Source organism: Fimicolochytrium jonesii, assembly GCF_025526975.1.
Source record: "Fimicolochytrium jonesii strain JEL569 chromosome Unknown EV422scaffold_14, whole genome shotgun sequence".
Taxonomy (NCBI): Eukaryota; Fungi; Chytridiomycota; class Chytridiomycetes; order Spizellomycetales; family Powellomycetaceae; genus Fimicolochytrium; species Fimicolochytrium jonesii.
The window spans coordinates 56,762-77,457 of record NW_026515681.1 but is presented as its reverse complement, the minus strand read 5'-3'; the positions used below and the strand labels follow the sequence as shown (position 1 = coordinate 77,457).

Below are 20,696 nucleotides of genomic sequence, written 5' to 3'. Positions count from 1 at the left end.
CTAAGGTATGCTAAAACTTGGTTCGTGAAAAGAAATTCGAGAGGAGCGAGACTCAGCACCAGGGTCCGAAGACAGCACCACCGTAGCTGTTCAAGTGCCAGAAGATCCATGCGGGTGTCAAGATGCTAACGACGTCCTTAGCGATCGGCCATCCCTCTCCATTCAGACATCCCGAAGGTTCACCACCGTCTGCCGGCTCGACACAGTTGCGGGCCTTCTTATCGCCGTCGATGTAGTACTCGGCATTGTGGTGCTGGTAGTCGAGGGTGCCCCATTCACGGCGGGGGACGGTGGAAATGAGGTCGTGGAGGGCGGTCACACGGCGGATCTTGATGGGTAGAGAGTCGACCCAGCGGGCAAAGACGGAGTTGCCGACGCGGGGCTCGCCGTAGGTGTAGAGCTCGATGCGGTTGTTGAGGGAGGGGGTGACAAAGTCGAGGAGATCCAGGGCCTGGAATGGAACATAGCATGAGAACCGGATGGACCCTCCGTGCGGGCTGGAGGTGCCAATTGAGTAATGTTACTCACCGCAAGAACAGCAACAGCTCCTCCCAACGAATGACCGGTCACGACAATCTTGTACTGACTCCTTGCAGGCTGGGCCAAGATGCTAGAAACGGTAGAACGCACACGAGCCTGTGCAACCTCGTACGTCGTCTGGAATCCGCTGTGGACGCGTGCGGCGGCCGGGGCAGCAGTACCCCAACCGGCGCCGTTAACGCCGATGGTCAGCTTCTCCGTGTAGAGCTGGAGGTCGCGGAAGAAGTTGAGCGGGAACAAAGTGCCGCGGAAGGAGATGATGATGGTTTTTTGAGCGTCGTTGTAGGCGACCTGTTTTCGGTTTTGCGGGTGGGGTTATTATGCGCTCAACATGGCTCGCTACAAGAAGTTGTGAAAGGCTTTCTTACGTAGCCAGTAGTGGAGTCTTTGTAGAAGTGGTCCACCAGGGTCGTGCCTTTCGTCAGGTCGTTCGTGCAGCGCTCGTTGCAGTTCCACTTGCTGATAGGGGGGAGACGAGAGCGCAGCTGGTCAATCGGAAGCTCAAAAGTTAACATTGCCGCAATACATGTCACGTACTAGTTTAGATGCCACTTAAAGCAGTAAGCAGCACCAGCATACAGCTGGTATCTGCTAATCTCAGTCGCATCGGCAGCATCAGCGTACGGGTCCGTGAGGAGGTTTTTGCTGAATCCGTTGACTGTCGTCACCGTGGGGCTCCAGCTCGCCGGGTTCGGGGCGGCGCCGTTGCCGGTGAACGAAGAGGGCTTCTGAGCAAGCGCTTTTTGCACGTTGGCGATAGCGGCGGAGTCCAGGTTTCTGATCATGGCGCTGTTCGCGGTCGTGTTATAATTCTGTTGGAGATTGATGCGGTGTTAGAATGAGGTTCTGATCGTCCGCGAAAGACATCGTAAGTATGCTCGCCGCATCTTAGTGACTTACCTGGCTCAAAAACTGCAAACGCTGCTGCTGGATCTCCGCGTCGGTCAGCGAGTTTCTCGCAGGTGCGGCAGTCACCGTTGACAGGAGGCAAAGGGCCACGGCGGCGACGCCAGTGGTGAAGCTAGCAATGTGCATGGCTGCAGGGACAGGAGCTCTACTTGGACGATAAGGGATGGCGCGGAGGCTGAAGCAAACCAGCTGCTTTTCAGATGCCGGAAGAGGACTAACTCGATGCGATGGAGGAATGTGGTGAAGTTGAGAGGAGGGATGGCGTGGGCCCGTGCCCTTTTATAGGAAAAGCCAATGATCCTAGAGGGGTTGCAGAGATGACATTTGCCCCTTGCTCCTTCGCACGCACAAGCACCTCTCGCATCCGTTCACTCTCCCCCTTGCTCATCGCGAGAATCCGCCAAGCCGCCTCGCATCAGGTGGGTCTCACCTACGATAGTCATCGCAGGTCATGGAGTAGCGAGCGCTCGTGCTTTGATCCGTTTGTGTTGTGCATAAACTTGGATGGGAGGTGAGGCAGTCGCAGCGATGCATCAGAACGAGCATACGAGATGCAAGAAGGCTTGATGATGCATCACGACAGATGCTTTTTTTGATTCTTTTCGTCTACATCCCGATGCGTGACAGGCGGCGGTTGTGCGCTTGTGGAGGGCAAAGATGCTATCCTCTGTAGCTCATGTGCTCTATGGGGCATTGGAGAAGGTTATCGGGTAGGGTCGTCCGAGATTTCCGATGGGGATGGACCGGCGGGCCGCACCGTCGCACGCCGTGAGGTCATGCTTGAGAGGATTGGAGAAGAGAAAAAATGTGCTGGCCTTGTGGAGCGCAACCTGCACTGATGCATTATTTTCAACGGGGGTTGGATATCATTGTCTGCGGCGGTGGAAGAGCGAACCCTTGGAGCGAGCGGAGAGGCTCTTGAGGCTTGTGCTGCCAGCTCTGATGATGATGGCTATCGCGAGACAAAACTTTCATCCACCGCGGAGGATGCTCCCCAGTGGGTCACGACCAGGGCAATCAACATCTCAGTCTCTTTCTTCGATCAAAGCAAGCAAGAATGTTGCATCGACAGGCAAGGGACGACGTCAGGTGCGTTTCACCAACAGCACAAATCCCTTCTTCTACTGCAAGACGAGACGGCCTATGGAAAGGGTGACGGTAACCTTTTCTTTCGTCCGATGCCGAGGAGGACATGTCGAGTCTCTGGCCCAAATGTCCATCCGCCAAGATGACGTCGGGCTTAGATCAAGCGGGAGAAAGCACGAGGGGTCAGGAAAGCAGATTTTGCACATGGCCGCCTCAACGAGACGCTGTGGGGGAGGTTGAACAAAGAAGGGGTGAATGCGATCGGGTGTCTTGTCGCATCTGTGTTCATGCGCCGATCTAGAGAGGTTTGAATCTCCCACGGGCTCGCATACACACAGTACTTTGTCCCAGCACCTCGGAGTTTCCTCGTGCACCCTCTCCATCTGATGAGTGGCCAATGTGTTATGTGAAAGCCACCGAGAGGTGGGAACCACCGACGAAGATGACGAGGACCGCGGAGTCGGACCGACATAACATCTCCATCCACGAGGGAACTTCAGGGAAGATGTCAGATGGCAGTTCTGTTGCAACCTCGGTTTTGAGGCGATCAAAGGGCAAGGGGAAGGAACACTCTCTTGTCACAAACGCGTCGCGCAGCCCTCCCCAGTGACTTTCAAACTTCGAACCCAGATGGTTTGGTCGGCCCGCCATCCCGCACGCAGCTCACCCAACCCTCTATGTGCAACCGTCTTCCAACCCGCCGACGGCACATGGTAGTCGGCGTAGAGAATGGAGGGAACTCCTGCGGGTTCAGAGGAGGCTCATGCTGTGCAGTGCGGGCAAGCATCGCGTTTACCGTCCATCAACAGGCGAAAGTCAAGAGTGGCTGCATCGGGCAGCAAGCCTCCGTCGAACCTTGTCAAGCGTTTTGGGCTCTTACCGCCGATTGTATATGCTATCGCACATGTACTGACCAAACATGGGACTGAGAGCGGAATGTGATGCAACTATGAGCAAGATTGGCAAAGCGGATGCAGAAATCCCGACATCCCGCACCGAAAGAGAGTGTCGTCGACCTGAGAGTCAGTTGCCAGTCAACGCCAGTCACATCAATGATCGGTGAGGCCCTCTTCCCCGACGTCCGCGGCGCCTCATCCACAACAAAAAGTTATCTCCAACGACGCCAACCCGAAGTGACCGTCACGGTCGGACTCGTTTGAGCGCAGTTTGCAACTTTGCACAACAAGCGCAGCGCACAAATGCAACTCATAGGGACTGGTACTGTACCACCATCTCTTCTTTCAACTTTTTCTAAATGTTTCCGGGACACGCCAACGTCATCTCTCGTAATCTACTAGCCGATGGAACCCGGGTAGAGAGGCTCGATATAAACTTTTCGAGAAGCACAAGAACGTTTGTTCTGTGTCCCCCTGCGGTGAACGTTGTATTTTGCTATCGTCGGAGTCCGGACGGCTGCCCCTCGTGCGTCGTGAACGTGTGGAGAGGCTCAGAGGCAGGATGGTGTCTTTTCTTTTTCACCCAGGTGGTCTCTCACAAATATCAGTCAGGGAGACGGGGTGGGTAAGGGTGAATGCCGCCTTGCGACGCTTTCGCTGTTCGCCGTAGCAAGCAGACGATCTCAACCCTCCACGGCGGAAAGCTCGCCGGCAATGGGATTTTTTCTTGGTCTCGACGACAGAACAGCCCTTCCTCACTCGAACTAATAAGTACACATATACTGTACATATAGACAGTCGTCCAACCAAAAATCGCCATTCACCGACACTCATGATGTCCTTGCGCCGTTTTCGCTCCCTATATCCAATGTCACCTCTTGATAGACTTTGCGGCGGGATCTTTGACAGCGTGACGGAGGGATAAGCCATACAGCAGCGGTCTTCTCGATGGAAAGATGATATATTGGATGGAGGTAAAAATGGGAAAGTTAGCAGACGTCTTCACAGAAGCGCGCTCGCTGGGCGAGATGATAAAAACAAAAACATTCCAACGTACAGATGGGCAGGATACACATTATCCTCAGCACCCCCGCCCTCCTCTGACGGCTTTTTCGGCCCCAGCTCTAAACCCAACTCATCAGCGAGGGCTTCACGTTTGGGTGGTCTGCGCGGCAGGTCTGCTTCGGCGGCAAACACGGAGAGACTGTGCCGGTAGCCCATGTATCGCATGTATTCCCGGATAAGCTCGTTGACGAGATCGGCTTGTGGGCTGTTGGCGGGAGGTCTGGGTGCTTCCTGAGTGATGAAGGTCGGAGAGGATGTGGGAAGGGTTATGAAATGTTGGATCCGCCACGACAGCTTTCGGTACGTCCCTTCCCATAAAGCCCAAAACAGACAGCCCACGCCTACCGAGTCCTGCAGCGAGTCAAACACGGATGCACGGATACGTGCTCTCAGATCTGCCAGCACTCCGGTCGTTTGCAGGTTCTCTTTCAAGGCTGGGGTGTGTATGAGTGAGTACGAGGTATGCAGCATTTTTACGAAAGAACGCGGCAAGATTGCCTACCATCTTTGAGGTCATCGTAGGAAGCGGCACCGCCATACTGCTCGGCGCCAGCGCCAGGAGCAGCGGAACGTGGGCGGGCGGTTGAGGATGCTTGTGCCATTACTTGCACGTTCTCCTGGTTCGCACCACTGTGTGTCAATTCCCTTGGAAAAGCTGGGGACAGAACGCGTCGTTCCGTTTTGGCCTTCTGACAATAGGGGAATCGGCATTGCGAAGCTGATTGCGAAGCGAGGACGACGGCATCCGACAACCCAAATAGGAACCCCCACACCCCCACACCATGTCTCACTGTCACGACGAGCACCATGACCACCGCGGAGGTGGAGGACATGGCCATGGGCACGATCACGATCACGACCACGACCACGACGGCCCTGACCGAGGCAGCGAGTACACTCTCTACCAACAGGTAGATCTGGACAACGTCACCTGTCTGAACGAAAGCGACGACGGCGCCATAAAGAAGGTGTTCAAGACGTGGGACCAGCGAAACGATAGGACGACCTTTGTGGAGAGTGATGTCGATGAGCAGTTGATTGTGCATATACCGTGAGCGGGCCCGCTGCTGTTACTTCAACGTCAAGTGAGAGGGCTTACGGTTGGGGTGGACAGGTTTACGGCGAACATCAAGTTAAAGTCGATAGCAGTGGTAGGCGGGCCGGGTGAAGAGGCGCCAGCGTCTATGAAAGCGTATGTGATGCAGTCTTTGCGGAGTTCCCTTTCCCGGGTGTACCGTTTGACTCAAATACTTGCGATTCTTCGTAGATACGTGAACCGAGCAGACCTCGACTTTGACACAGCCGAAGCGACTCCTCCCGCGCAAGAATGGGAGCTCGTGCACGGCGATACCACATCGACTGCAGCTGCCTTGATCCCCGAATATCCGACTCGTATGACGAAGTTCCAGAACGTTAGGCATCTAACGTTGTACTTTCCTTCCAACTTTGGCGCGGAGGTGACGAGGATCTTCTACATTGGGCTAAAGGGCGAGTGGGATGTGATAAAGAAGGATCCGGTCATCACTGTTTATGAGGTAAGATATGGCAGGTTTGAACAACTCCCACATTTGAGTGACATTGGTCTTGATTCCGTCTCTCTCCATCCACTTGCAAAGCTTGCGGCGAACCCAGCAGATCACAAGACGAAAGCCGACAACTTTGCAGGGAGCATGATTCAGTAGGAAGATTGGATTGCTTCTCATCTGCCATGATGAGGACTTTTCTGTCGATGCGCCCAGGCCGGAAGGAGTCTTTGATCATGGACGATCCGACTTACCTCTCCTTTGACGCGGGCAGTGGACTAGCTCTCTTCGAAAAAGATGAATCAAGATTTAGTCACGGCCGCGCAGGCTCATTGTGTCTCATCGCCGGAGACAGGAGCGGGCACAATTTGCTTGCACCAACACATCCTTGTGTGAAGCTCCGATGAGGGCCAAGCGGGAAGGTCCCCGTCGCTTGGAGAACGCTGATATGAATTCAGTTGTGCGTCATCTGGTTAATGCGGCTCCCCCTGCGTGTCCTCAGTCATGGGAATACCGTCCTTCTAGGAGGCAGATAGTCATCAGTTGTAAGGAAATTCACGGAATACATGTAGATGGTGACTTCGGCTGATAGATTTCATTTGCAATTGCAACGTTGTATAACATAGATCATTGGAAGCTGAGGTTTTGCGGTGTGCGCGTTGGGCACAACATGCTTGGATTCCGAGCAGGGAAGAAGTAGTAGGAACCTCGAAAACGCGTCCGAGACAACAGGAGAACACGTCGGGCGCTGCTCACGTCACGGGTAACACTTCTTTCTCCGACGCGTTCGGCGGTTGCCAGAATGATAATCCTAGATTCTCAGAATGCACAACCCGTGGACCCTGCGAAGATTCCATTTCGAACTCATCCCTACATGAGCTTATTTTCCCGCCATTCCAAGAGGCAGATCCCCCACGCAGATCCTTCAAAACGCAAGCGTGCAAACTCCGCCGGCCTTAAAAGCTATGCCAAGCGCATAATAGCGCTGCATCCCTTCTCTCTCACCAGACAGATCATACAATGCAACATCACCCAACACCACCGCCCTACGCCTACAGCAGCCCACTGCCCGGGTCATGGCCAGCCCACTCTCGGACTGCAGACGGCGAGTACGTCCAAAGTTTTCCCAATGTCACCAATCAACATCAACAACAGCAGCCGTATTCTCCTCAGCAACATAACAACGAGCGCTTCTACCACCTCCCGCCACCGCCGCAGCATGCACGGTATGGATCACAGCCACCGCCTGTCTCGAAATCGCTTGGGTACGGAGATTATCCGCCGCCGCCTGCGTCGTCGTACAGTGCGGGGAGTCCCGGGCGGTCTGAGCAGCGAAGGGTGTGGCCCGAACGTATGGGCGGTCAACGGTGCGTGTCTCCTGCAGTATTGAGAGATTTGTGTGGGATTGGGTTACATGACTGTTTCTGATGGATTCAATCGCAGGTTGCCATTACCATCGGCGCCTCCAGAAGCGGTGATGACAGATGGGAGAGGGCGGTATCAAGGTCGGTGAGCCCGGCGGCTCTGCTGTCACATCAGGTGTTTTCACGATGGATTAATAGTTTTTACATTGCAGATACGCACTACCAGGATAATGGATACGCTTTTTATGCCGATCCCAGGACTGCGACGAACATTCTGAACGAAACAAGTGATGGCTCTGGGCGATCGTCCAGGCAGGGCTCGGGTATGTATACCACTTTGTACAGAGTGCGTGGCACTTCTATCTTGGTAACCAAAAACTACTGTTCTGCAGACATCGAAACAGGCGACTCGCCCCACTCCTCCACTGAAAGCCTCAACCCCAGGCGTGGCTCCTCGTCCTCCTACTACTCCCACCTCGCCGCCGAACAAGCCGCCTCGCAAAAAGGCCCACGAGCGCTCCAAGACCCCTTGGTGCGCGCGCAACTCCTCAACCAAAAACGGCACAGCCCTTACTTCCTCATCCTCATCACCACCGCGCAAATCGCCGCTTTCCTCGGCGAGCTGTACATGAGCTGGAAACGCACGGGGTCACCGATCCAGACTTCCCCCGATTTCAACTACATGATCGGACCGGGCCCGGGTACGCTGATCAGTATGGGCGCGCGGTTCGTGCCGTGCATGCGGACCGGGACCGGATATGAGAGCTCGGACGCTCTGCAGTGTCCTGTGGGCACAAAGGGCTCGCTCGCAGGGGGCACGCTCTGCACATTAAATGACATATGCGGGATGTCAGGCCTCGCCGACCCCAAACACCCAAACCAATGGTACCGCTTCATCACCCCGATCGGGCTCCACGGCGGCGTCGTGCACCTGCTCTTGAACCTCAGCTTCCAGATCCGCACGGGCTTCGCGATGGAGCGTGATTTCGGCTGGTGGCGGATGCTCATCATCTACATGAGTTCCGGGATCGCCGGGTTCATCTTCGGCGCCAACTTCAACCCGCTCACCCCAAGCGTCGGATGCTCCGGCTCTCTGTACGGCCTCCTCGCCTGCCTCCTCCTCGACCTATTCTACAACTGGCAGCTGATCACCCGCCCGATCCGCGAGCTCTTCTTCCTGTTTATCCAAATCGCCATCTCGCTGCTCATCGGGATGCTGCCCTACATCGACAATTTCGCGCACATGGGCGGGTTTTACACTGGTTTGCTCGCCGGGCTTGTGTTTATGCCGACGATATATTTCAGCGAGGGGGATAAGTGGCGCAAACGCATGTTGGCGGTTCTGGCGTTGCCTGGGTTGGGGCTGGTGATGTATTTCCTGTTGAGGGGGTTTTATCGCGCGGGTGATCAGGGGGCGGATACGACTGGTGGGTGTGCGTGGTGTAAGTATTTGAACTGTATACCGGGGATGCCGTGGTGTGATCAAAAGTGGGATGTGGCGACGACCGCGGGCGGGAATGCGACGAGTGCGGCGTCCTGATCTTGGCCACCGGCGCACATCGGAGGGACATCTGGTTTGGTTTTCGTTGCGTCGACCCCCTTTCTACCGAGACCGGATCACATTTTCCGCGGTTTCTTCATCCACGACTATCCGACGACGAAAGGATCCGATACCCCCCATTTGTAAAACGTATGAGCATACCCATCCTATTTCTACTGCCTCCTCACTGGGGATCTCTGCATCTATTCTCTCTCTCTCATGTACTATGTACGTAAAGTATCATTGTCCCGCAATCGCATGGTAAATGTGCACAATAATGTGTCATGTGCGGTCAATCATTCATATTCGCGGCTCGAGGCTCCACAGGCAAACATGTACATGTACAAATAAGGGTCAAAGAAGAAATGCATGAAATGATGCGGTAGGTGCCAAGTGAAGGGGAAAAGACGTAAAACATGATGCCCCGAAAAGTACGAAATGTGTGGTTGCTCCAAGGTGAGGCATAGAAGACGACGAAAGGCTATGTATACAAAGTTGGGGTGATTTACTGTCCGTGGTATCAAGATCGTCTGAAGGCCAGCTTGACGGATATGGAGCCGCCTCGGACGTCCTGTAAGGGCAGGGTGATGACTTCAGTTTCTTTTTCGCCGTAGTATTCTCTGTGTAGCGGGAGAGAAGGGGATGGTGAGATGCGGGTTGAATGATCATGTAGGTGATGAGGGAGGTACTTACAGTAGGTCCAAAGACAGCGCCGCATGTCCGAGGTATTCTGAAAAATGACGACCGACGGCAAGGTTAGTGAAGCTAGTTCGAATTATCCAAAAAATAAACAAGTCCTCACCATCCTGCGAATACCGATCATAATTGAACAACGACAACTTAAGCGTCTCGTCCAGACTCAGCACCGAGAAGACCAAGGTCTGGTTCCAATGCGGTGTGCGCGAGTTGACGGTGCGCGTCTTGACTTGCTGCCGGTTGAGTTGCACGCGGGCGTAGATCTCCAGTTTGTTGCCTAAACAGCCAAAAAAAAAACCCATGAGTCAACCATTTCTCTTTCAAAAGGGGTCACCGATTCCCACGATACCTTTAGAAGCAGCCCCTCCAACCGCTAACTCCTTCCCCTCGAGGACATTCACCGACAAGGTCCCAATCGGTCGCCCCTCCACAAACCGCCCGCCCTTCCACGCGCCCTCAGCGAGGGATTTCTCAGCAACAAAGTACTGGCGGGTCTGCTCCTCCAGGGTGTTGACCCATTTGCGTTTGGCGGCGGCGGAGGGGGCGCGCACAGTTACGGCGTCTTGGCCATGCACGATTTGGAAGCAGGCTTCGTCGACCGGCGCGACTTCTTTGCCGACTTTGTGCGGGTCGCGGACGGCGATTTCGTTGAGAGGCATTGGCTGCGGGGTTTGATTACGGATGTGAGTGAACCAACCACTTTGACCTCGCACCAATGCATCCTCCAAGCAATACCTTCTTATACAACCCATAGGTATACCCCTTAACATTCCGCTCCTGTTTCCCCTTAGGCTGGGCGAGTAGTAGCACATCATTGAACAGATACGCATGCAGTTTCCGCCCACTCTTGCTCTTCGTCAGGTCGCCCTCATGGATAAAGATGCGGGGTCCAAACACGCGCGTCGGGGCCGTCAGATCCAGTTTGTGCTCCTGTGTTTGAAACGAGGGTAAGTGTGCCGTAAACATGTGACCAGATGAGGGACGCCGACAGACATCTTCCTCCCTACCTCATTACAACTCAAATCCAACACCCTCCCAACCTCCTCCAACTTCTCCTTACTCTCCCTCTCCCTCGCCGCCGAATTCACCATCTCCGCCTCGCGCTCACTCATCGCCAGCGCCCTCACAACCGCCTCATGATCCGGATGTGCTTTCGGCGTATAATGCAGCACCTGCTTCAACAACAACGAGTACCGCGTGATCCGCTGCATAGGCTGCAACAAAAACGAGCTCAAATCCAGCGATCGGCACAGCGGGTTATTCGTCTGCTCGCGTTTCAGAAACTCCTGCAGGCGCGGGTTGTCCGTGCGGCATTTCTGGAGGACTTTGAGCGCGTGGGCAAAGTTGCCGCAGTAGGATTGGTACACAGTGAGCGAGCCCGCGTGCCGGACAAAGATCTCGCCAATGCCGTCGATGATGAAGTCTTGCTCGGTTTGGATGGCTTCAAAGTCGGAAAGGATGACCGCGTTAACGAGCTTGATGTCCTCAATGTTGGCGAAGATCGCGGCCAGGTCTGGCGGGGAGAGCATGCCGGACATGGGTCCGTAGAAGGTATGGCAGATGGATTCGAGGTCACGTACGTAGCTCTGCTCGGTCGCGATCAGCTCGAAGATGGCTTCTTGCCGTTTGCGCTCGTCGGCCGGGATGGAGGGGAGGCGAGCCGGGTCGACTTTCGTCGCCCATGATGTCGACGCTGATGCTTGGTGGATCGTGTTTAGACTGTTGCTCTTCGACAGCCCCCCGCCGGTGGATCCAGGCACGTAAAGCGATGCCGCCGCACCCGTGCCCGTATTATCCTCCAAACTCCGTGACCGGCCCCCACCACCCACGCTGGCCCGCCCTTGCTCCCCGGCATCCTCATCACCCCACGTACTTAAACTCTGAATCGTGAACGACGTCGACTTGGGCATCATCTGCCGCTTGAACTTGCTCGGTAGCGGCGGGGTGGCATACCCGGCATTAAACCCTTCCCCAGCCGTACTACTCCGCCCGCCAAGATCCCCCGACGAGCTCTGCGGTGTATACTCCCTCACCCCACCCTTCCCCGGGGCCATCCAGCTTGGAATCGCGGACGCATCCCTCGTGTTCGGCGCGGGCCGTTCGCGTAGGTAATTGGCAGGAACGAGCCCGGACTCCCCCTTGGCGTTCTCGACCTTCCACCACTGTGTGTCGGAGTTGTTGTCGAGAACAGTGATAGCGTCGCCGACGGCAAGGGAGAGCTCGTCGGGAAGTTGTTTGTCGTAGGACCAGATGGCTTCGGCGTAGTAGAAGGAGTCGGCGCGGGTTGTGGAAGGGTCTTCGTGCACGTCTAAATAACCCAAATCGTCAGTCCAGATACCCCGTGATCCTTGTATTCACAGCACCTCGTACAACTCACCACTCTCAACATCAGAAACGCTACTCGCATCCCCGTGTGTCCCCAGCCCTCCCTCCCCAACAACCTCAACATAATTCCTCGGCACCCACCCACTCCTTTCACTCACACGTCCATAAAGCCACTCCCCAACCTCCCTCTCCACATCCACCACATCCCCCACCTCCAACCGCAGATCGTCCGCGCGGGCTGGCTCAAACGCGAACAGCGCGCGCGCTTTGAACAGTATCGGTTCGGAGGCCGGGGTGGTTGTGACGATGACTGGCTCATGTGTCGCTGGGGTAATGGTGGTGGTAGAGCGAATGGCATCAGCATACCCGCTCTTCTCGAATTTATCCGCGAACACGTCGCTGAGGGCTCGTTGGGATCGCATATCCTTCTTCTCCTGCTGCAGGTCTCCCTGCCCCGAGCCATGTTCAGGACCGTGATGGGAGTGATGATGGTGGTGGTGATGCGCCTGTAAATGGCCATGAAGAGGGGACACAGCATCCCCCTGCTCCTTCTTTTCCTCCTCGACCATTTCCCACTCGCTTTCGGTGCTGCTGCGTTGGGTTGGAGATACCGGACCAGCTGTTGCTGTCGTCGATCCCACAACAGGGGGAGGGGGAGGCGGTGGCGGCGGATACCCCTGGGAAGTCTTCACAGGCGACGGGGGTCTGCTCTGCTCCCTTTTCTCCCCATCTTTGTTGTTGTCGGTAGTTGAAGTTGAAGAGGTGATACTCCCCACAGCCCCGCCAAGCACACTCGCCAACCCCCCTTGCAAAGATCTAATCCGATCGCTCACTTTGCCCACCGCTCCAGCGCCAGCGCTGAGGGCGTGCATTGCGAGGGGGGTGATGACTGCCCCAATGTCCGTTGGGATCGGCAGTGTTTTGGTGGGTGGTGGTGACGAGTCTGGTTGTTGGGTGGTTGATTTTTTGCGAGGAACAATGACGGCGCCGGGGGGTGGCGGTGGTGGGGGTGGGGGTATCCCGCCTGAGGGTATCGGTGGTGGAACTGGTTTTGCAACCCCGAATTCGGACGTCCGTCGCGGTACAGCCGGCGGTGGAGTATGAGTCGTCGAAGCACTCTCCTTAACAGCCTGATCCCGCTCCCGAATTCTCTCCATCACCGAAGGTCCTTTCGGATGTTGTTGTTGCTGCCCCTGTTGTTGGTGCCCATCCCCCGAATTCGAAACCGACGGCCGTCTCAACAACTGCGGCGCGCCACCAAAACTCGGTCTTCTCGCCCCATCACCACCGACCCCGGTCCCCCCACCCCCACCCCCACCTCCGCTCACACCACCAGCATTCGACAACCTTCGCACCGGACTCACACCCGGACTCGGCGGTATCCTCTGCGACACACCACCGCCGCTACCACCACCACCACCACCTAATTTTCCCGGGGCAGGCACCACCTCACGCTCCTTACCTGCCCCCGACCGAAAATCCTCCCCTAGCAGATCCCGTTCCTGCTCCCTCAACCTCCTCATCGCTTTCTCTACTTCATCTTCTTCCTCCACTCCCTCTTTTCCCCCGCCGCCACCACTACTCCCAAACCCGAGAGATGCAAAGGGATCTGCGGAAGATTTGATAGGGGAGGCAGGCTGGGACGGTGTGGGTGCTGCGCCGCTCCCACCACCGAGTCCGAACGCCCCGAACGGATCCCCGGAAGATCTAACGGGCGAAGCGGGCTGAGACGTACCCAAACTCGCGAACGGGTTCCGACTTGGTGTTGTCGGCGTACCCGGAGCCGAGGCGGCTAGTTTAGCAGCCTGGCGTTCCTTGACGGCTTTGATAGCTGCGGCAGCCTGGGCCACGACGTCGTTTACGCCCGTACCTGCCAACGCCGCTGTTGCTGGGATGGATTGGGTGGGTTGGTACGATGTGAAAGGTGATTGTGCTGGTTGGAGGGTGGGTGGCCCGAATGACGGGGTGCTGGTTGGTGGTGGTGGTGGGGGCGGGGGTGCGGGGTTTGTATCCCCAGTTGGGGTGGATGGAGACCGGTCGGGGAGTGTAGGTGCAGTGGTTGGCAGCGCACTCTTTACGGCGGCCGCGGTGGTGGTCAACGCGCTCTTTACAGCGGCCGCGACGCCCCCCGTTGTGGTGTTCGACGCACTTGGCTTATCCGTATGTGCAGAAGTTGGCGGGGTAGATTTCACAGGGGACGTAACACCCGTGGTATCCGACAAGGCAGGTTTACTCCCCGCTCCCGTGCCAGGCAACGCCGTGAAATAATTAGCAGGCACCCCCGGCGCATTCGTCAAATTCGCAAACAGCGCCGCCGCAGACGGCGGCGGTGGTTGTGTCGGTTTCGGTGACACGGGTGAGACCGCCGAGGACGCAATGTCGGTGACAACATGTGTAGCGGCAGCGACGGTCCCCGCAACGGCTCCGATGACTGTTCCGGCCGCAGCGCCGACCTTGGAAAGGACGGAGGTTGTGGTGGTGGGGGTGGGGGTGGGGGATAGGAAGCCTCCTGTAGTCGACTCCCTCGGCGTGACCGGCGAACCGGAAGCAGCACCGCCTAACTCCAACACAACCCTCCGTACATCCTTACTCTTCACGCCCACACCCTGTTCCCATTTCACCCGTTCCGCAACGCTCGGGTTCCATCCCGCACCTCCATTATTCCCTCCGGTCACTTTGACAGCGTTGATTTGGGCCATGAGTGAGCGAACACGGTCAGCGGCGTCGTCCAACTCTTTCAAAATATTCCGCTTCTCCGTTTCTGCGGCGGGTACGGCCGCGTGGTCTGTCTGTGCCGACGAAGGCGCCGAGACCGGCGCCGAGACCGGTGAAGCAGGCGCACTAACACCCAACGCGGCCATCCTCGCCGCCAACAACGCCGCCGCCTTACTCTGCAACGCATCCGGGCCCGCTGCCGGTGTCGCAATCAAAGACCCGCCCTGCGCCTTCCGGATTTTCTTGTCGGCCTGGGTGTTGGCCAATTGTCTGCAATCCGCAAGCAGGGCGTTGATCTCGCGTTCCATGGTCGTTGCTTGGTCTTTTACACGTGTAGCGTCGCCACCCGATCCAGAGCCCGGGCGAGAAGATTTCACCTGCGCATGGGATCGTCGTGCTTCAGCTAGGAGTTTGTCCACCTCGATCTTCGTCTGTGTTGCTGTTTTGTTTGCAGTTGCGATCCCTTCCTTGACCGCAGCCAACTCCTTCTTCTTCTCCTCCAACTGGCTCACAACCGCCCTCCTCTTACTCTCCTCCGCGTCTCGTTGTTCCTGCACTTTCCTCCGTTCACCCAGATTCGGGCTGTTCCCCGCCGAGGACGCAATGCCCAGGGGATCATTACTCCCAAACAGGCTACTGGTACTCGCATGCGGGGATGATTGTCCCAGGTTCTTTTTCTGGACGATGTCTGTTAGGAGTTGGCTTTTAGCGAGGGAGGTGAGGGAGTCGAGGTCGCGCGTGGAAGGCGGGATGAGTTCAGGGGGTAAGGTTTGAGGGAGATCGCGGCCGTTGAGTTTTTGGTAGACGAGGTGCATGGCGACGGCGAATTCGTCGGCGTTGAGTTTGCCGTGATTTTGCATGTCTGCTAGGTTCCTATTCGAAAGACCGGAGAGAGGTGAGAATAAGGAGACGATTATCGCATTTCTGATTCGATTGTACGAACCAGATATGTCCCAGTATCCCGTCCGGAAGCCCAGACTGCGTGAAAATCGACCGTGCGCGATCTCCCGAAATATATCCCGAGTTCTGCGGATCCCACACCTTGAAAATGGCATCATACTGCTGCTTCTCCGTCGGGTCTACCGCCCACCTCCGTTGTTGCTGGTGCTGTTGCTGTTGATGGGTGGGCGCCTGAGCCACTAGAGGTCCTGCGAAGCCGTCCAGGACAGTGACTCCCGTCGGTACACCGGTGAAACCGCCAGATCGCGGGTTGGGCCCTCCAGTGTTGTGTTGACTGGTTTGGCCGGATGGGTATACTGTAGGGGCTGGTTGGTGTCCGCCATAGCCGCCACCTGTCGAATGAGCGCTCACGTTTCCTGAGGACGCGACTGTCAGATGCGACATTCCAGTGTCGTGTGTGGGTATCTGCTGATGAGGCGGCTGTTGCTGTCCACCACCTCGGCCAAACAGGTTCGCGTTGCTCGCGGCTAAATGTTGTCGTACAGCGTCCGGTAATTGGGAAGCCGGGAAGGTTCCGTTGCGAGCCAGCTTTGCGAGATGCATGGCTACGCAGAACTCTGCGTATGTGAGGAAGGTTGGCCCGGTCGTAGCGGAGAGAGTCCAGATGCGTGCCAATATCTCATTCGGCAAGCCGGATTGGAGCAGGAAGTTGCGAGCTGCCCCAGCTAATGTGGTGCATCACAGCACATGCAAGAACGGATTAGTTTTTGCAGTCGCATATGATCTGAATAGCGGTACCATCAAAGATCTTACCGGCGAGCTGACCAGAAGCGGAAGGTCCCGCCTGCTTGAAGAAGCCCTCATAACTCACAAGATCAGATTGCTCAATGAATGGCAGCGAGACTGTGGACAGGAAGAACATATGTAAGTACGGAATGATGTAGACGACAGGCCGCTCGCTCCTCTCGCGAAATGGGTATTGGGCTGGATGTGTGATGCACGAAACAGGCTCGGCCTCACTACACGTGAAGCATCCATGCGCCTCGCTTCGTTCGCTGCAGTTGAAGCTCGATGCTATCGGCCCAGCGTATGCCTATGATGAGTGCCTTTGGCTCATCCGCCTCGCTTCGCTCGGGCTCACTTCCACTGGATCTCATTGATGGACAACACACCCACCTTGACTTGCAAGTGATGCGCCTCCTCCGGTACCACCGTTAGACTGCATCTGCTGTCCGTTGGAAAATTGCGCTTGTGGTTGTTGTTGTTGCGGCTGTTGCTGGAATTGCTGTTGTTGGGGTTGCTGCTGATAGTACTGCTGTTGCTGCTGCTGTGGTTGCTGGTTCCAGGCCTGACCTCCTTGGAAACCCTGCTGTTGGTTCTGTTGTTGACCATAACCTCCAGCACCACCACCTCCGGCCCCGCCCTGCTGGCCTGTGCCGTAGAACGACATGACTGCAGCGGGAATGACCAATCGAAGGTGAGACGGGAAGCCAGAAGCGCGACGCCTGTTGCAGCCGTATAACTAGCCCTCGGTAGAGCGAGCTCTGAGTTGTCTAGGCAGCTGTGTGTTGCGATATGGCCCGTCCAGCTGTCTGTCTGTCTGTCTGCTTAGCGGTTTGCGAGCGATATTATACTGTAACAAGGGCTAGCGGTTGACCTCCACTCTGGGCGCAACACGTCACAGGAACAACAAGCGGGCGGCGCGTCCTCCCTCCCTCCTCCTCCTCCTCCTCCTCCTCCTCCTCCTCCTCAATGTCTGTTCGCGAGCTTGATCCCAACGACGTTATCAGACTCAAGCAAAACGTCGGTCAATCCCAGCGGCACGTTCCGGTCCACTCTGACTTTCAATTTCGGGGCGCTTCTACTGGGTTATCGACGCCACCGAGACGGACGAGCGAGGGAGAGATGGTTTGCCGCATCACCCCACCTTGATAAAGCACAGGGTCGGTAGCTTTTGCTTGATGGCTTTCATGTGAACAGACCGGACCGCAAGTTCTTTGACCTGCATGCGAAAGTGGTTCTCGATCGTGAGGCCGCCCCAATATGGGGGGGCCATAACAAATGATCGTGTTGAGCTTATGGAGCAAATCGCAATCCTTATAGACGTGTCGGAGATCAGCGGGCTCGGATGACGGGAACAAGAGGCTGTGGTGGTCGCCCAGTACATGATGGACCTGTTTGCGTTGTGCGCTTCACATCTGCACCAAATACAGGCATGTCCATCATGTACTGTGCAGCGACCATCGTCGATCTCTCGACACTTCAGCGAGACCGCATCTCGGAATACATCCTTTCCCGAGGAGTTGAGGCCCGTGGCTTGGACGGGATGGTCATAGTATTTAACAGGAGGAAGAGTGGACAGAAGTGGAAAGACTGAAGCCTCGATTGCCTTCAAAATTAACGCGGTTCAATCCGAAACGACAAGGGAACACGAGACTTGGCTGGAGTCCAGACACTCCCGGCTGACATCCCGCCGCACCATCGGCTTTTGTTCCGTGCATGATCGTCTGAGAGACTCATGTGATATCGACTTGCTCCCAAAAAGCCAACTTTATTCGAGGTTCGATAAACAGGGCTGACCTACGGCCACTCTCGGAATAATGCAAACATAATGATAGTAATAGTGCTATTTCTCCGCCGACACCCGTCTCTAAGCCTAATGTACTGTTATGCTACCGCCTATCTCTGACCACCTTGGAGCATATATAATGGGGATTCTGCAAGGTTGTAGCGCCCGAGTAGTTAGCACCGGAACATAAGTTCTCCGAGGCAATCTGCAAGGTGCCGCAAAGGTCGTCTCCGGGGTGCGCATATTCCACTTACAAAAGCTGTGCGATTTTCAAACCATCTCCATGACGGTCACCTTCCCTTGCGAGTTGGCGGCGATGAGTCGTCCCGGTGCCGTTCGCTGCCATGACAGGGAGCTGATGAAGTGGTCTGAATCGTCTTGCCGAGCGCGTTTGCCCTAAATGGAAGAGAGCGGGTCAACGATTGATTGGTGTACCGCGTTGTGGCGTATACCAGCCTACCGTCAACCAATTCGGCATGCTCGCCATCCTCGTCACAATAAACGGCTTGGGCAGCTGCCACCAGTACACAACGACATCATTGGTCTCGGACCCACAGGCCAAAAACTCTCCATTGCAATCCAGACTCATGCCCACAAAGTTCTTCTCGTTAAGGTGCCCGCTGAAGGTCCGTACACATTGCGATTCGCCCGTTTGGAAGGATTCGGACAGCTTCCACATTCGCATGGTGCAGTCCGTGGAACAGGAGATAAGTGTGTCGTGGTCTTTGAAGCGGACGTAGGAGACGGCGCGGCGGTGGCCTCTGAAGATGTGTAATGGGTGGTGCAGGTTGCGGATGTCGTAATAGTGGATGTGATGATCTATGGATGCCAAAAAGGGGACTGATAAGCAAGGCGCGTGGGTGTCCCGAAAAGAGTTGGGCCTAACCTGCAGATCCAAATGCAACATGGTGAGGGACGGTGGGGTTCCAGCGGACCGAGCAGAGGTTTGCGACACTGGAGACGGTTGCCACAGCATCCTTTTGGTTGACCGTCCAGATTTTTCCTACCGGCTGACGTTAGTCGCCATATGCCACCGTGAGGACATGATCCGATATCTTACCTTTGGCATCGTCACTGGCACTCGCAAACCGGCTCTTTTCCGACGGACACCAATCCAGCGACCATATACGATTTTCGTGCTCTTCATGGGACTGCACCAGCTGCCCATTGGAGGAATCCCATAACCGTAATACGCCTTCATAGTCCGCTGATGCAAGGCGTGATTTTTCCTCCGGGTCCCATGCTAGGCAACTGCGGGACGTAATACCTGTTTGTTAGCGACAATCCCGTTTCGAAGGTCGAGCAGAAAGTCATCACTGTACCTGACTTTAGATGGACAATCGATCTCTATCACCGGGAACCTAGGTACCATATCCCCCTGGCTGTCTGCTTCCTCACTCTCAGATGCCATTTGACTCCGTTTCCGCTTTCTATTGGCACTCAACGGCGAAGAACTAGTCTTGGCGCTGGCAATCTCCTCGTCGGCAACCAAGGTTGAGTTCTTCACGTAGTCATGCAGTACGTTAGCAAAGTCAAAGATTTTGATTTTCTTGAGGACGCCGGCCGTGGCGAAGAACTCGTCATCTTTGTCGAAATCGATTGAGCAGATTATGGATGCTTTGCCGGTATAGAGTCCGTGGGCATAGTCAAGACTGGCGACGGGTTTCAAACGAGAGTATTTCGAGAGACGGGATAGAGTATCCGAGAAATCACTAATTGACCGGAAACTATCATCTGCAAAACCATCGGTTGTCAGAGAGAAGTCCGCACTAGAAAGGTGTTGAGAGACTGCACATACCGATAGACCGACTTTGGAGGTACACCTCTTGCAGATCTTCGAGGTGGTCCTGCACGAAGTCTGTACCACTGGCAGGTAGCTTTTGTTCTATGCCCTGCGAACTATCATTTTTCGACGTTACGGACGTCGCTTGTGAACCGTCTCCTAACGACTTTGACCGAAAGAGTCAGATGAAGTTCATAAATGCCATCCCTCTCATGCCTACATCCGAGAAGTCTACGTGGTCAGTGTCTGGAGCCGCTTTTGGAGCAACAACGCCTCCTCCGTGCTCTGCCAGGCTTGCCAGCCCTTCGTTGATCGTTGATAGCTGTGCCGTGATTTCCGCAAGGAGCTACACACATCTCGAATTAATGAAAGACGTTTGTAGACAGCTTTCAACCTGAGAGACGTATTCGCAAGCGTGGGGATTGAACATAAGGACAGACCTTACCTTCTCCTTCCTCGCCTTCAGGTCCAGCAGAAAGCTGTTGGTGAGAGCCAGCTGTTTTTGTTGCTCGCAGGAGGGCACGTCCGCGCCTCCGGACGCTTGCTCTTGGTTGGCGGACGGGAACATCGAGGCCTATATACGTCCTTGTACTGCCAACGTCTGGGTTTTCGTGCTTCCCTTTCAATCCTGCCCGTGGGAGAATTTCTAGGAAGTGCTCCGCACGATGTCCGTCTAGGTTTTCGTGCTTCCCTTTCAATCCTGCCCGTGGGAGAATTTCTAGGAAGTGCTCCGCACGATGTCGGTCGAAACGTTCCAGAGCGTTTTCTCACGCGTCGTGGAAATG

At 55.7% G+C, this 20,696-nt stretch overlaps 7 protein-coding genes across 7 annotated transcripts; 3 read left to right on the top strand and 4 right to left on the bottom strand.

Moving 5' to 3' along the window:
* Positions 1-52: 52 nt before the first annotated feature.
* EV422DRAFT_568040 (Alpha/Beta hydrolase protein) lies at positions 53-1,575 on the bottom strand (the record flags this gene model as incomplete). Its single annotated transcript, XM_053072606.1, has 5 exons — positions 53-451; positions 529-831; positions 909-999; positions 1,078-1,352; positions 1,441-1,575. The coding sequence occupies 5 exons, from the start codon at positions 1,573-1,575 to the stop codon at positions 53-55; spliced, it is 1,203 nt and encodes a 400-aa protein (XP_052924869.1).
* A 368-nt stretch (positions 1,576-1,943) lies between these two features.
* On the top strand, positions 1,944-2,856 carry EV422DRAFT_78415 (uncharacterized protein). The gene has a single exon (XM_053074391.1). The coding sequence runs from the start codon at positions 2,182-2,184 to the stop codon at positions 2,773-2,775; it is 594 nt and encodes a 197-aa protein (XP_052924868.1). The 5' UTR covers positions 1,944-2,181; the 3' UTR covers positions 2,776-2,856.
* Positions 2,857-4,181: 1,325 nt separating this feature from the next.
* On the bottom strand, positions 4,182-5,394 carry EV422DRAFT_78336 (uncharacterized protein). The gene is made up of 5 exons (XM_053074389.1): positions 5,351-5,394; positions 4,999-5,288; positions 4,842-4,930; positions 4,489-4,727; positions 4,182-4,372 (listed from the first exon to the last, which is right to left on the bottom strand). Exons 2-5 carry the CDS (start codon positions 5,096-5,098, stop codon positions 4,303-4,305), a joined length of 498 nt encoding a protein of 165 aa, XP_052924867.1. The 5' UTR covers positions 5,099-5,288; positions 5,351-5,394; the 3' UTR covers positions 4,182-4,302.
* On the top strand, positions 5,124-6,300 carry EV422DRAFT_78410 (galactose-binding domain-like protein). The gene is made up of 3 exons (XM_053074390.1): positions 5,124-5,547; positions 5,611-5,688; positions 5,764-6,300. Exons 1-3 carry the CDS (start codon positions 5,279-5,281, stop codon positions 6,176-6,178), a joined length of 762 nt encoding a protein of 253 aa, XP_052924866.1. The 5' UTR covers positions 5,124-5,278; the 3' UTR covers positions 6,179-6,300.
* A 582-nt stretch (positions 6,301-6,882) lies between these two features.
* On the top strand, positions 6,883-9,202 carry EV422DRAFT_531561 (rhomboid family-domain-containing protein). The gene is made up of 3 exons (XM_053070474.1): positions 6,883-7,386; positions 7,463-7,524; positions 7,596-9,202. The coding sequence occupies exons 1-3, from the start codon at positions 7,040-7,042 to the stop codon at positions 8,921-8,923; spliced, it is 1,737 nt and encodes a 578-aa protein (XP_052924865.1). The 5' UTR covers positions 6,883-7,039; the 3' UTR covers positions 8,924-9,202.
* Positions 9,203-12,058, bottom strand: EV422DRAFT_531556 (rho guanine nucleotide exchange factor). The gene is made up of 7 exons (XM_053070473.1): positions 11,997-12,058; positions 10,627-11,927; positions 10,355-10,549; positions 9,969-10,281; positions 9,726-9,896; positions 9,617-9,653; positions 9,203-9,543 (listed from the first exon to the last, which is right to left on the bottom strand). Exons 2-7 carry the CDS (start codon positions 11,671-11,673, stop codon positions 9,444-9,446), a joined length of 1,863 nt encoding a protein of 620 aa, XP_052924864.1. The 5' UTR covers positions 11,674-11,927; positions 11,997-12,058; the 3' UTR covers positions 9,203-9,443.
* Positions 12,059-18,229: 6,171 nt separating this feature from the next.
* On the bottom strand, positions 18,230-20,655 carry EV422DRAFT_78218 (WD40-repeat-containing domain protein). Its single transcript, XM_053074388.1, has 8 exons — positions 20,357-20,655; positions 20,132-20,257; positions 19,927-20,077; positions 19,451-19,862; positions 19,189-19,379; positions 19,015-19,131; positions 18,589-18,947; positions 18,230-18,524 (listed from the first exon to the last, which is right to left on the bottom strand). Exons 1-8 carry the CDS (start codon positions 20,477-20,479, stop codon positions 18,399-18,401), a joined length of 1,605 nt encoding a protein of 534 aa, XP_052924863.1. The 5' UTR covers positions 20,480-20,655; the 3' UTR covers positions 18,230-18,398.
* Between the last annotated feature and the right edge of the window lie 41 nt (positions 20,656-20,696).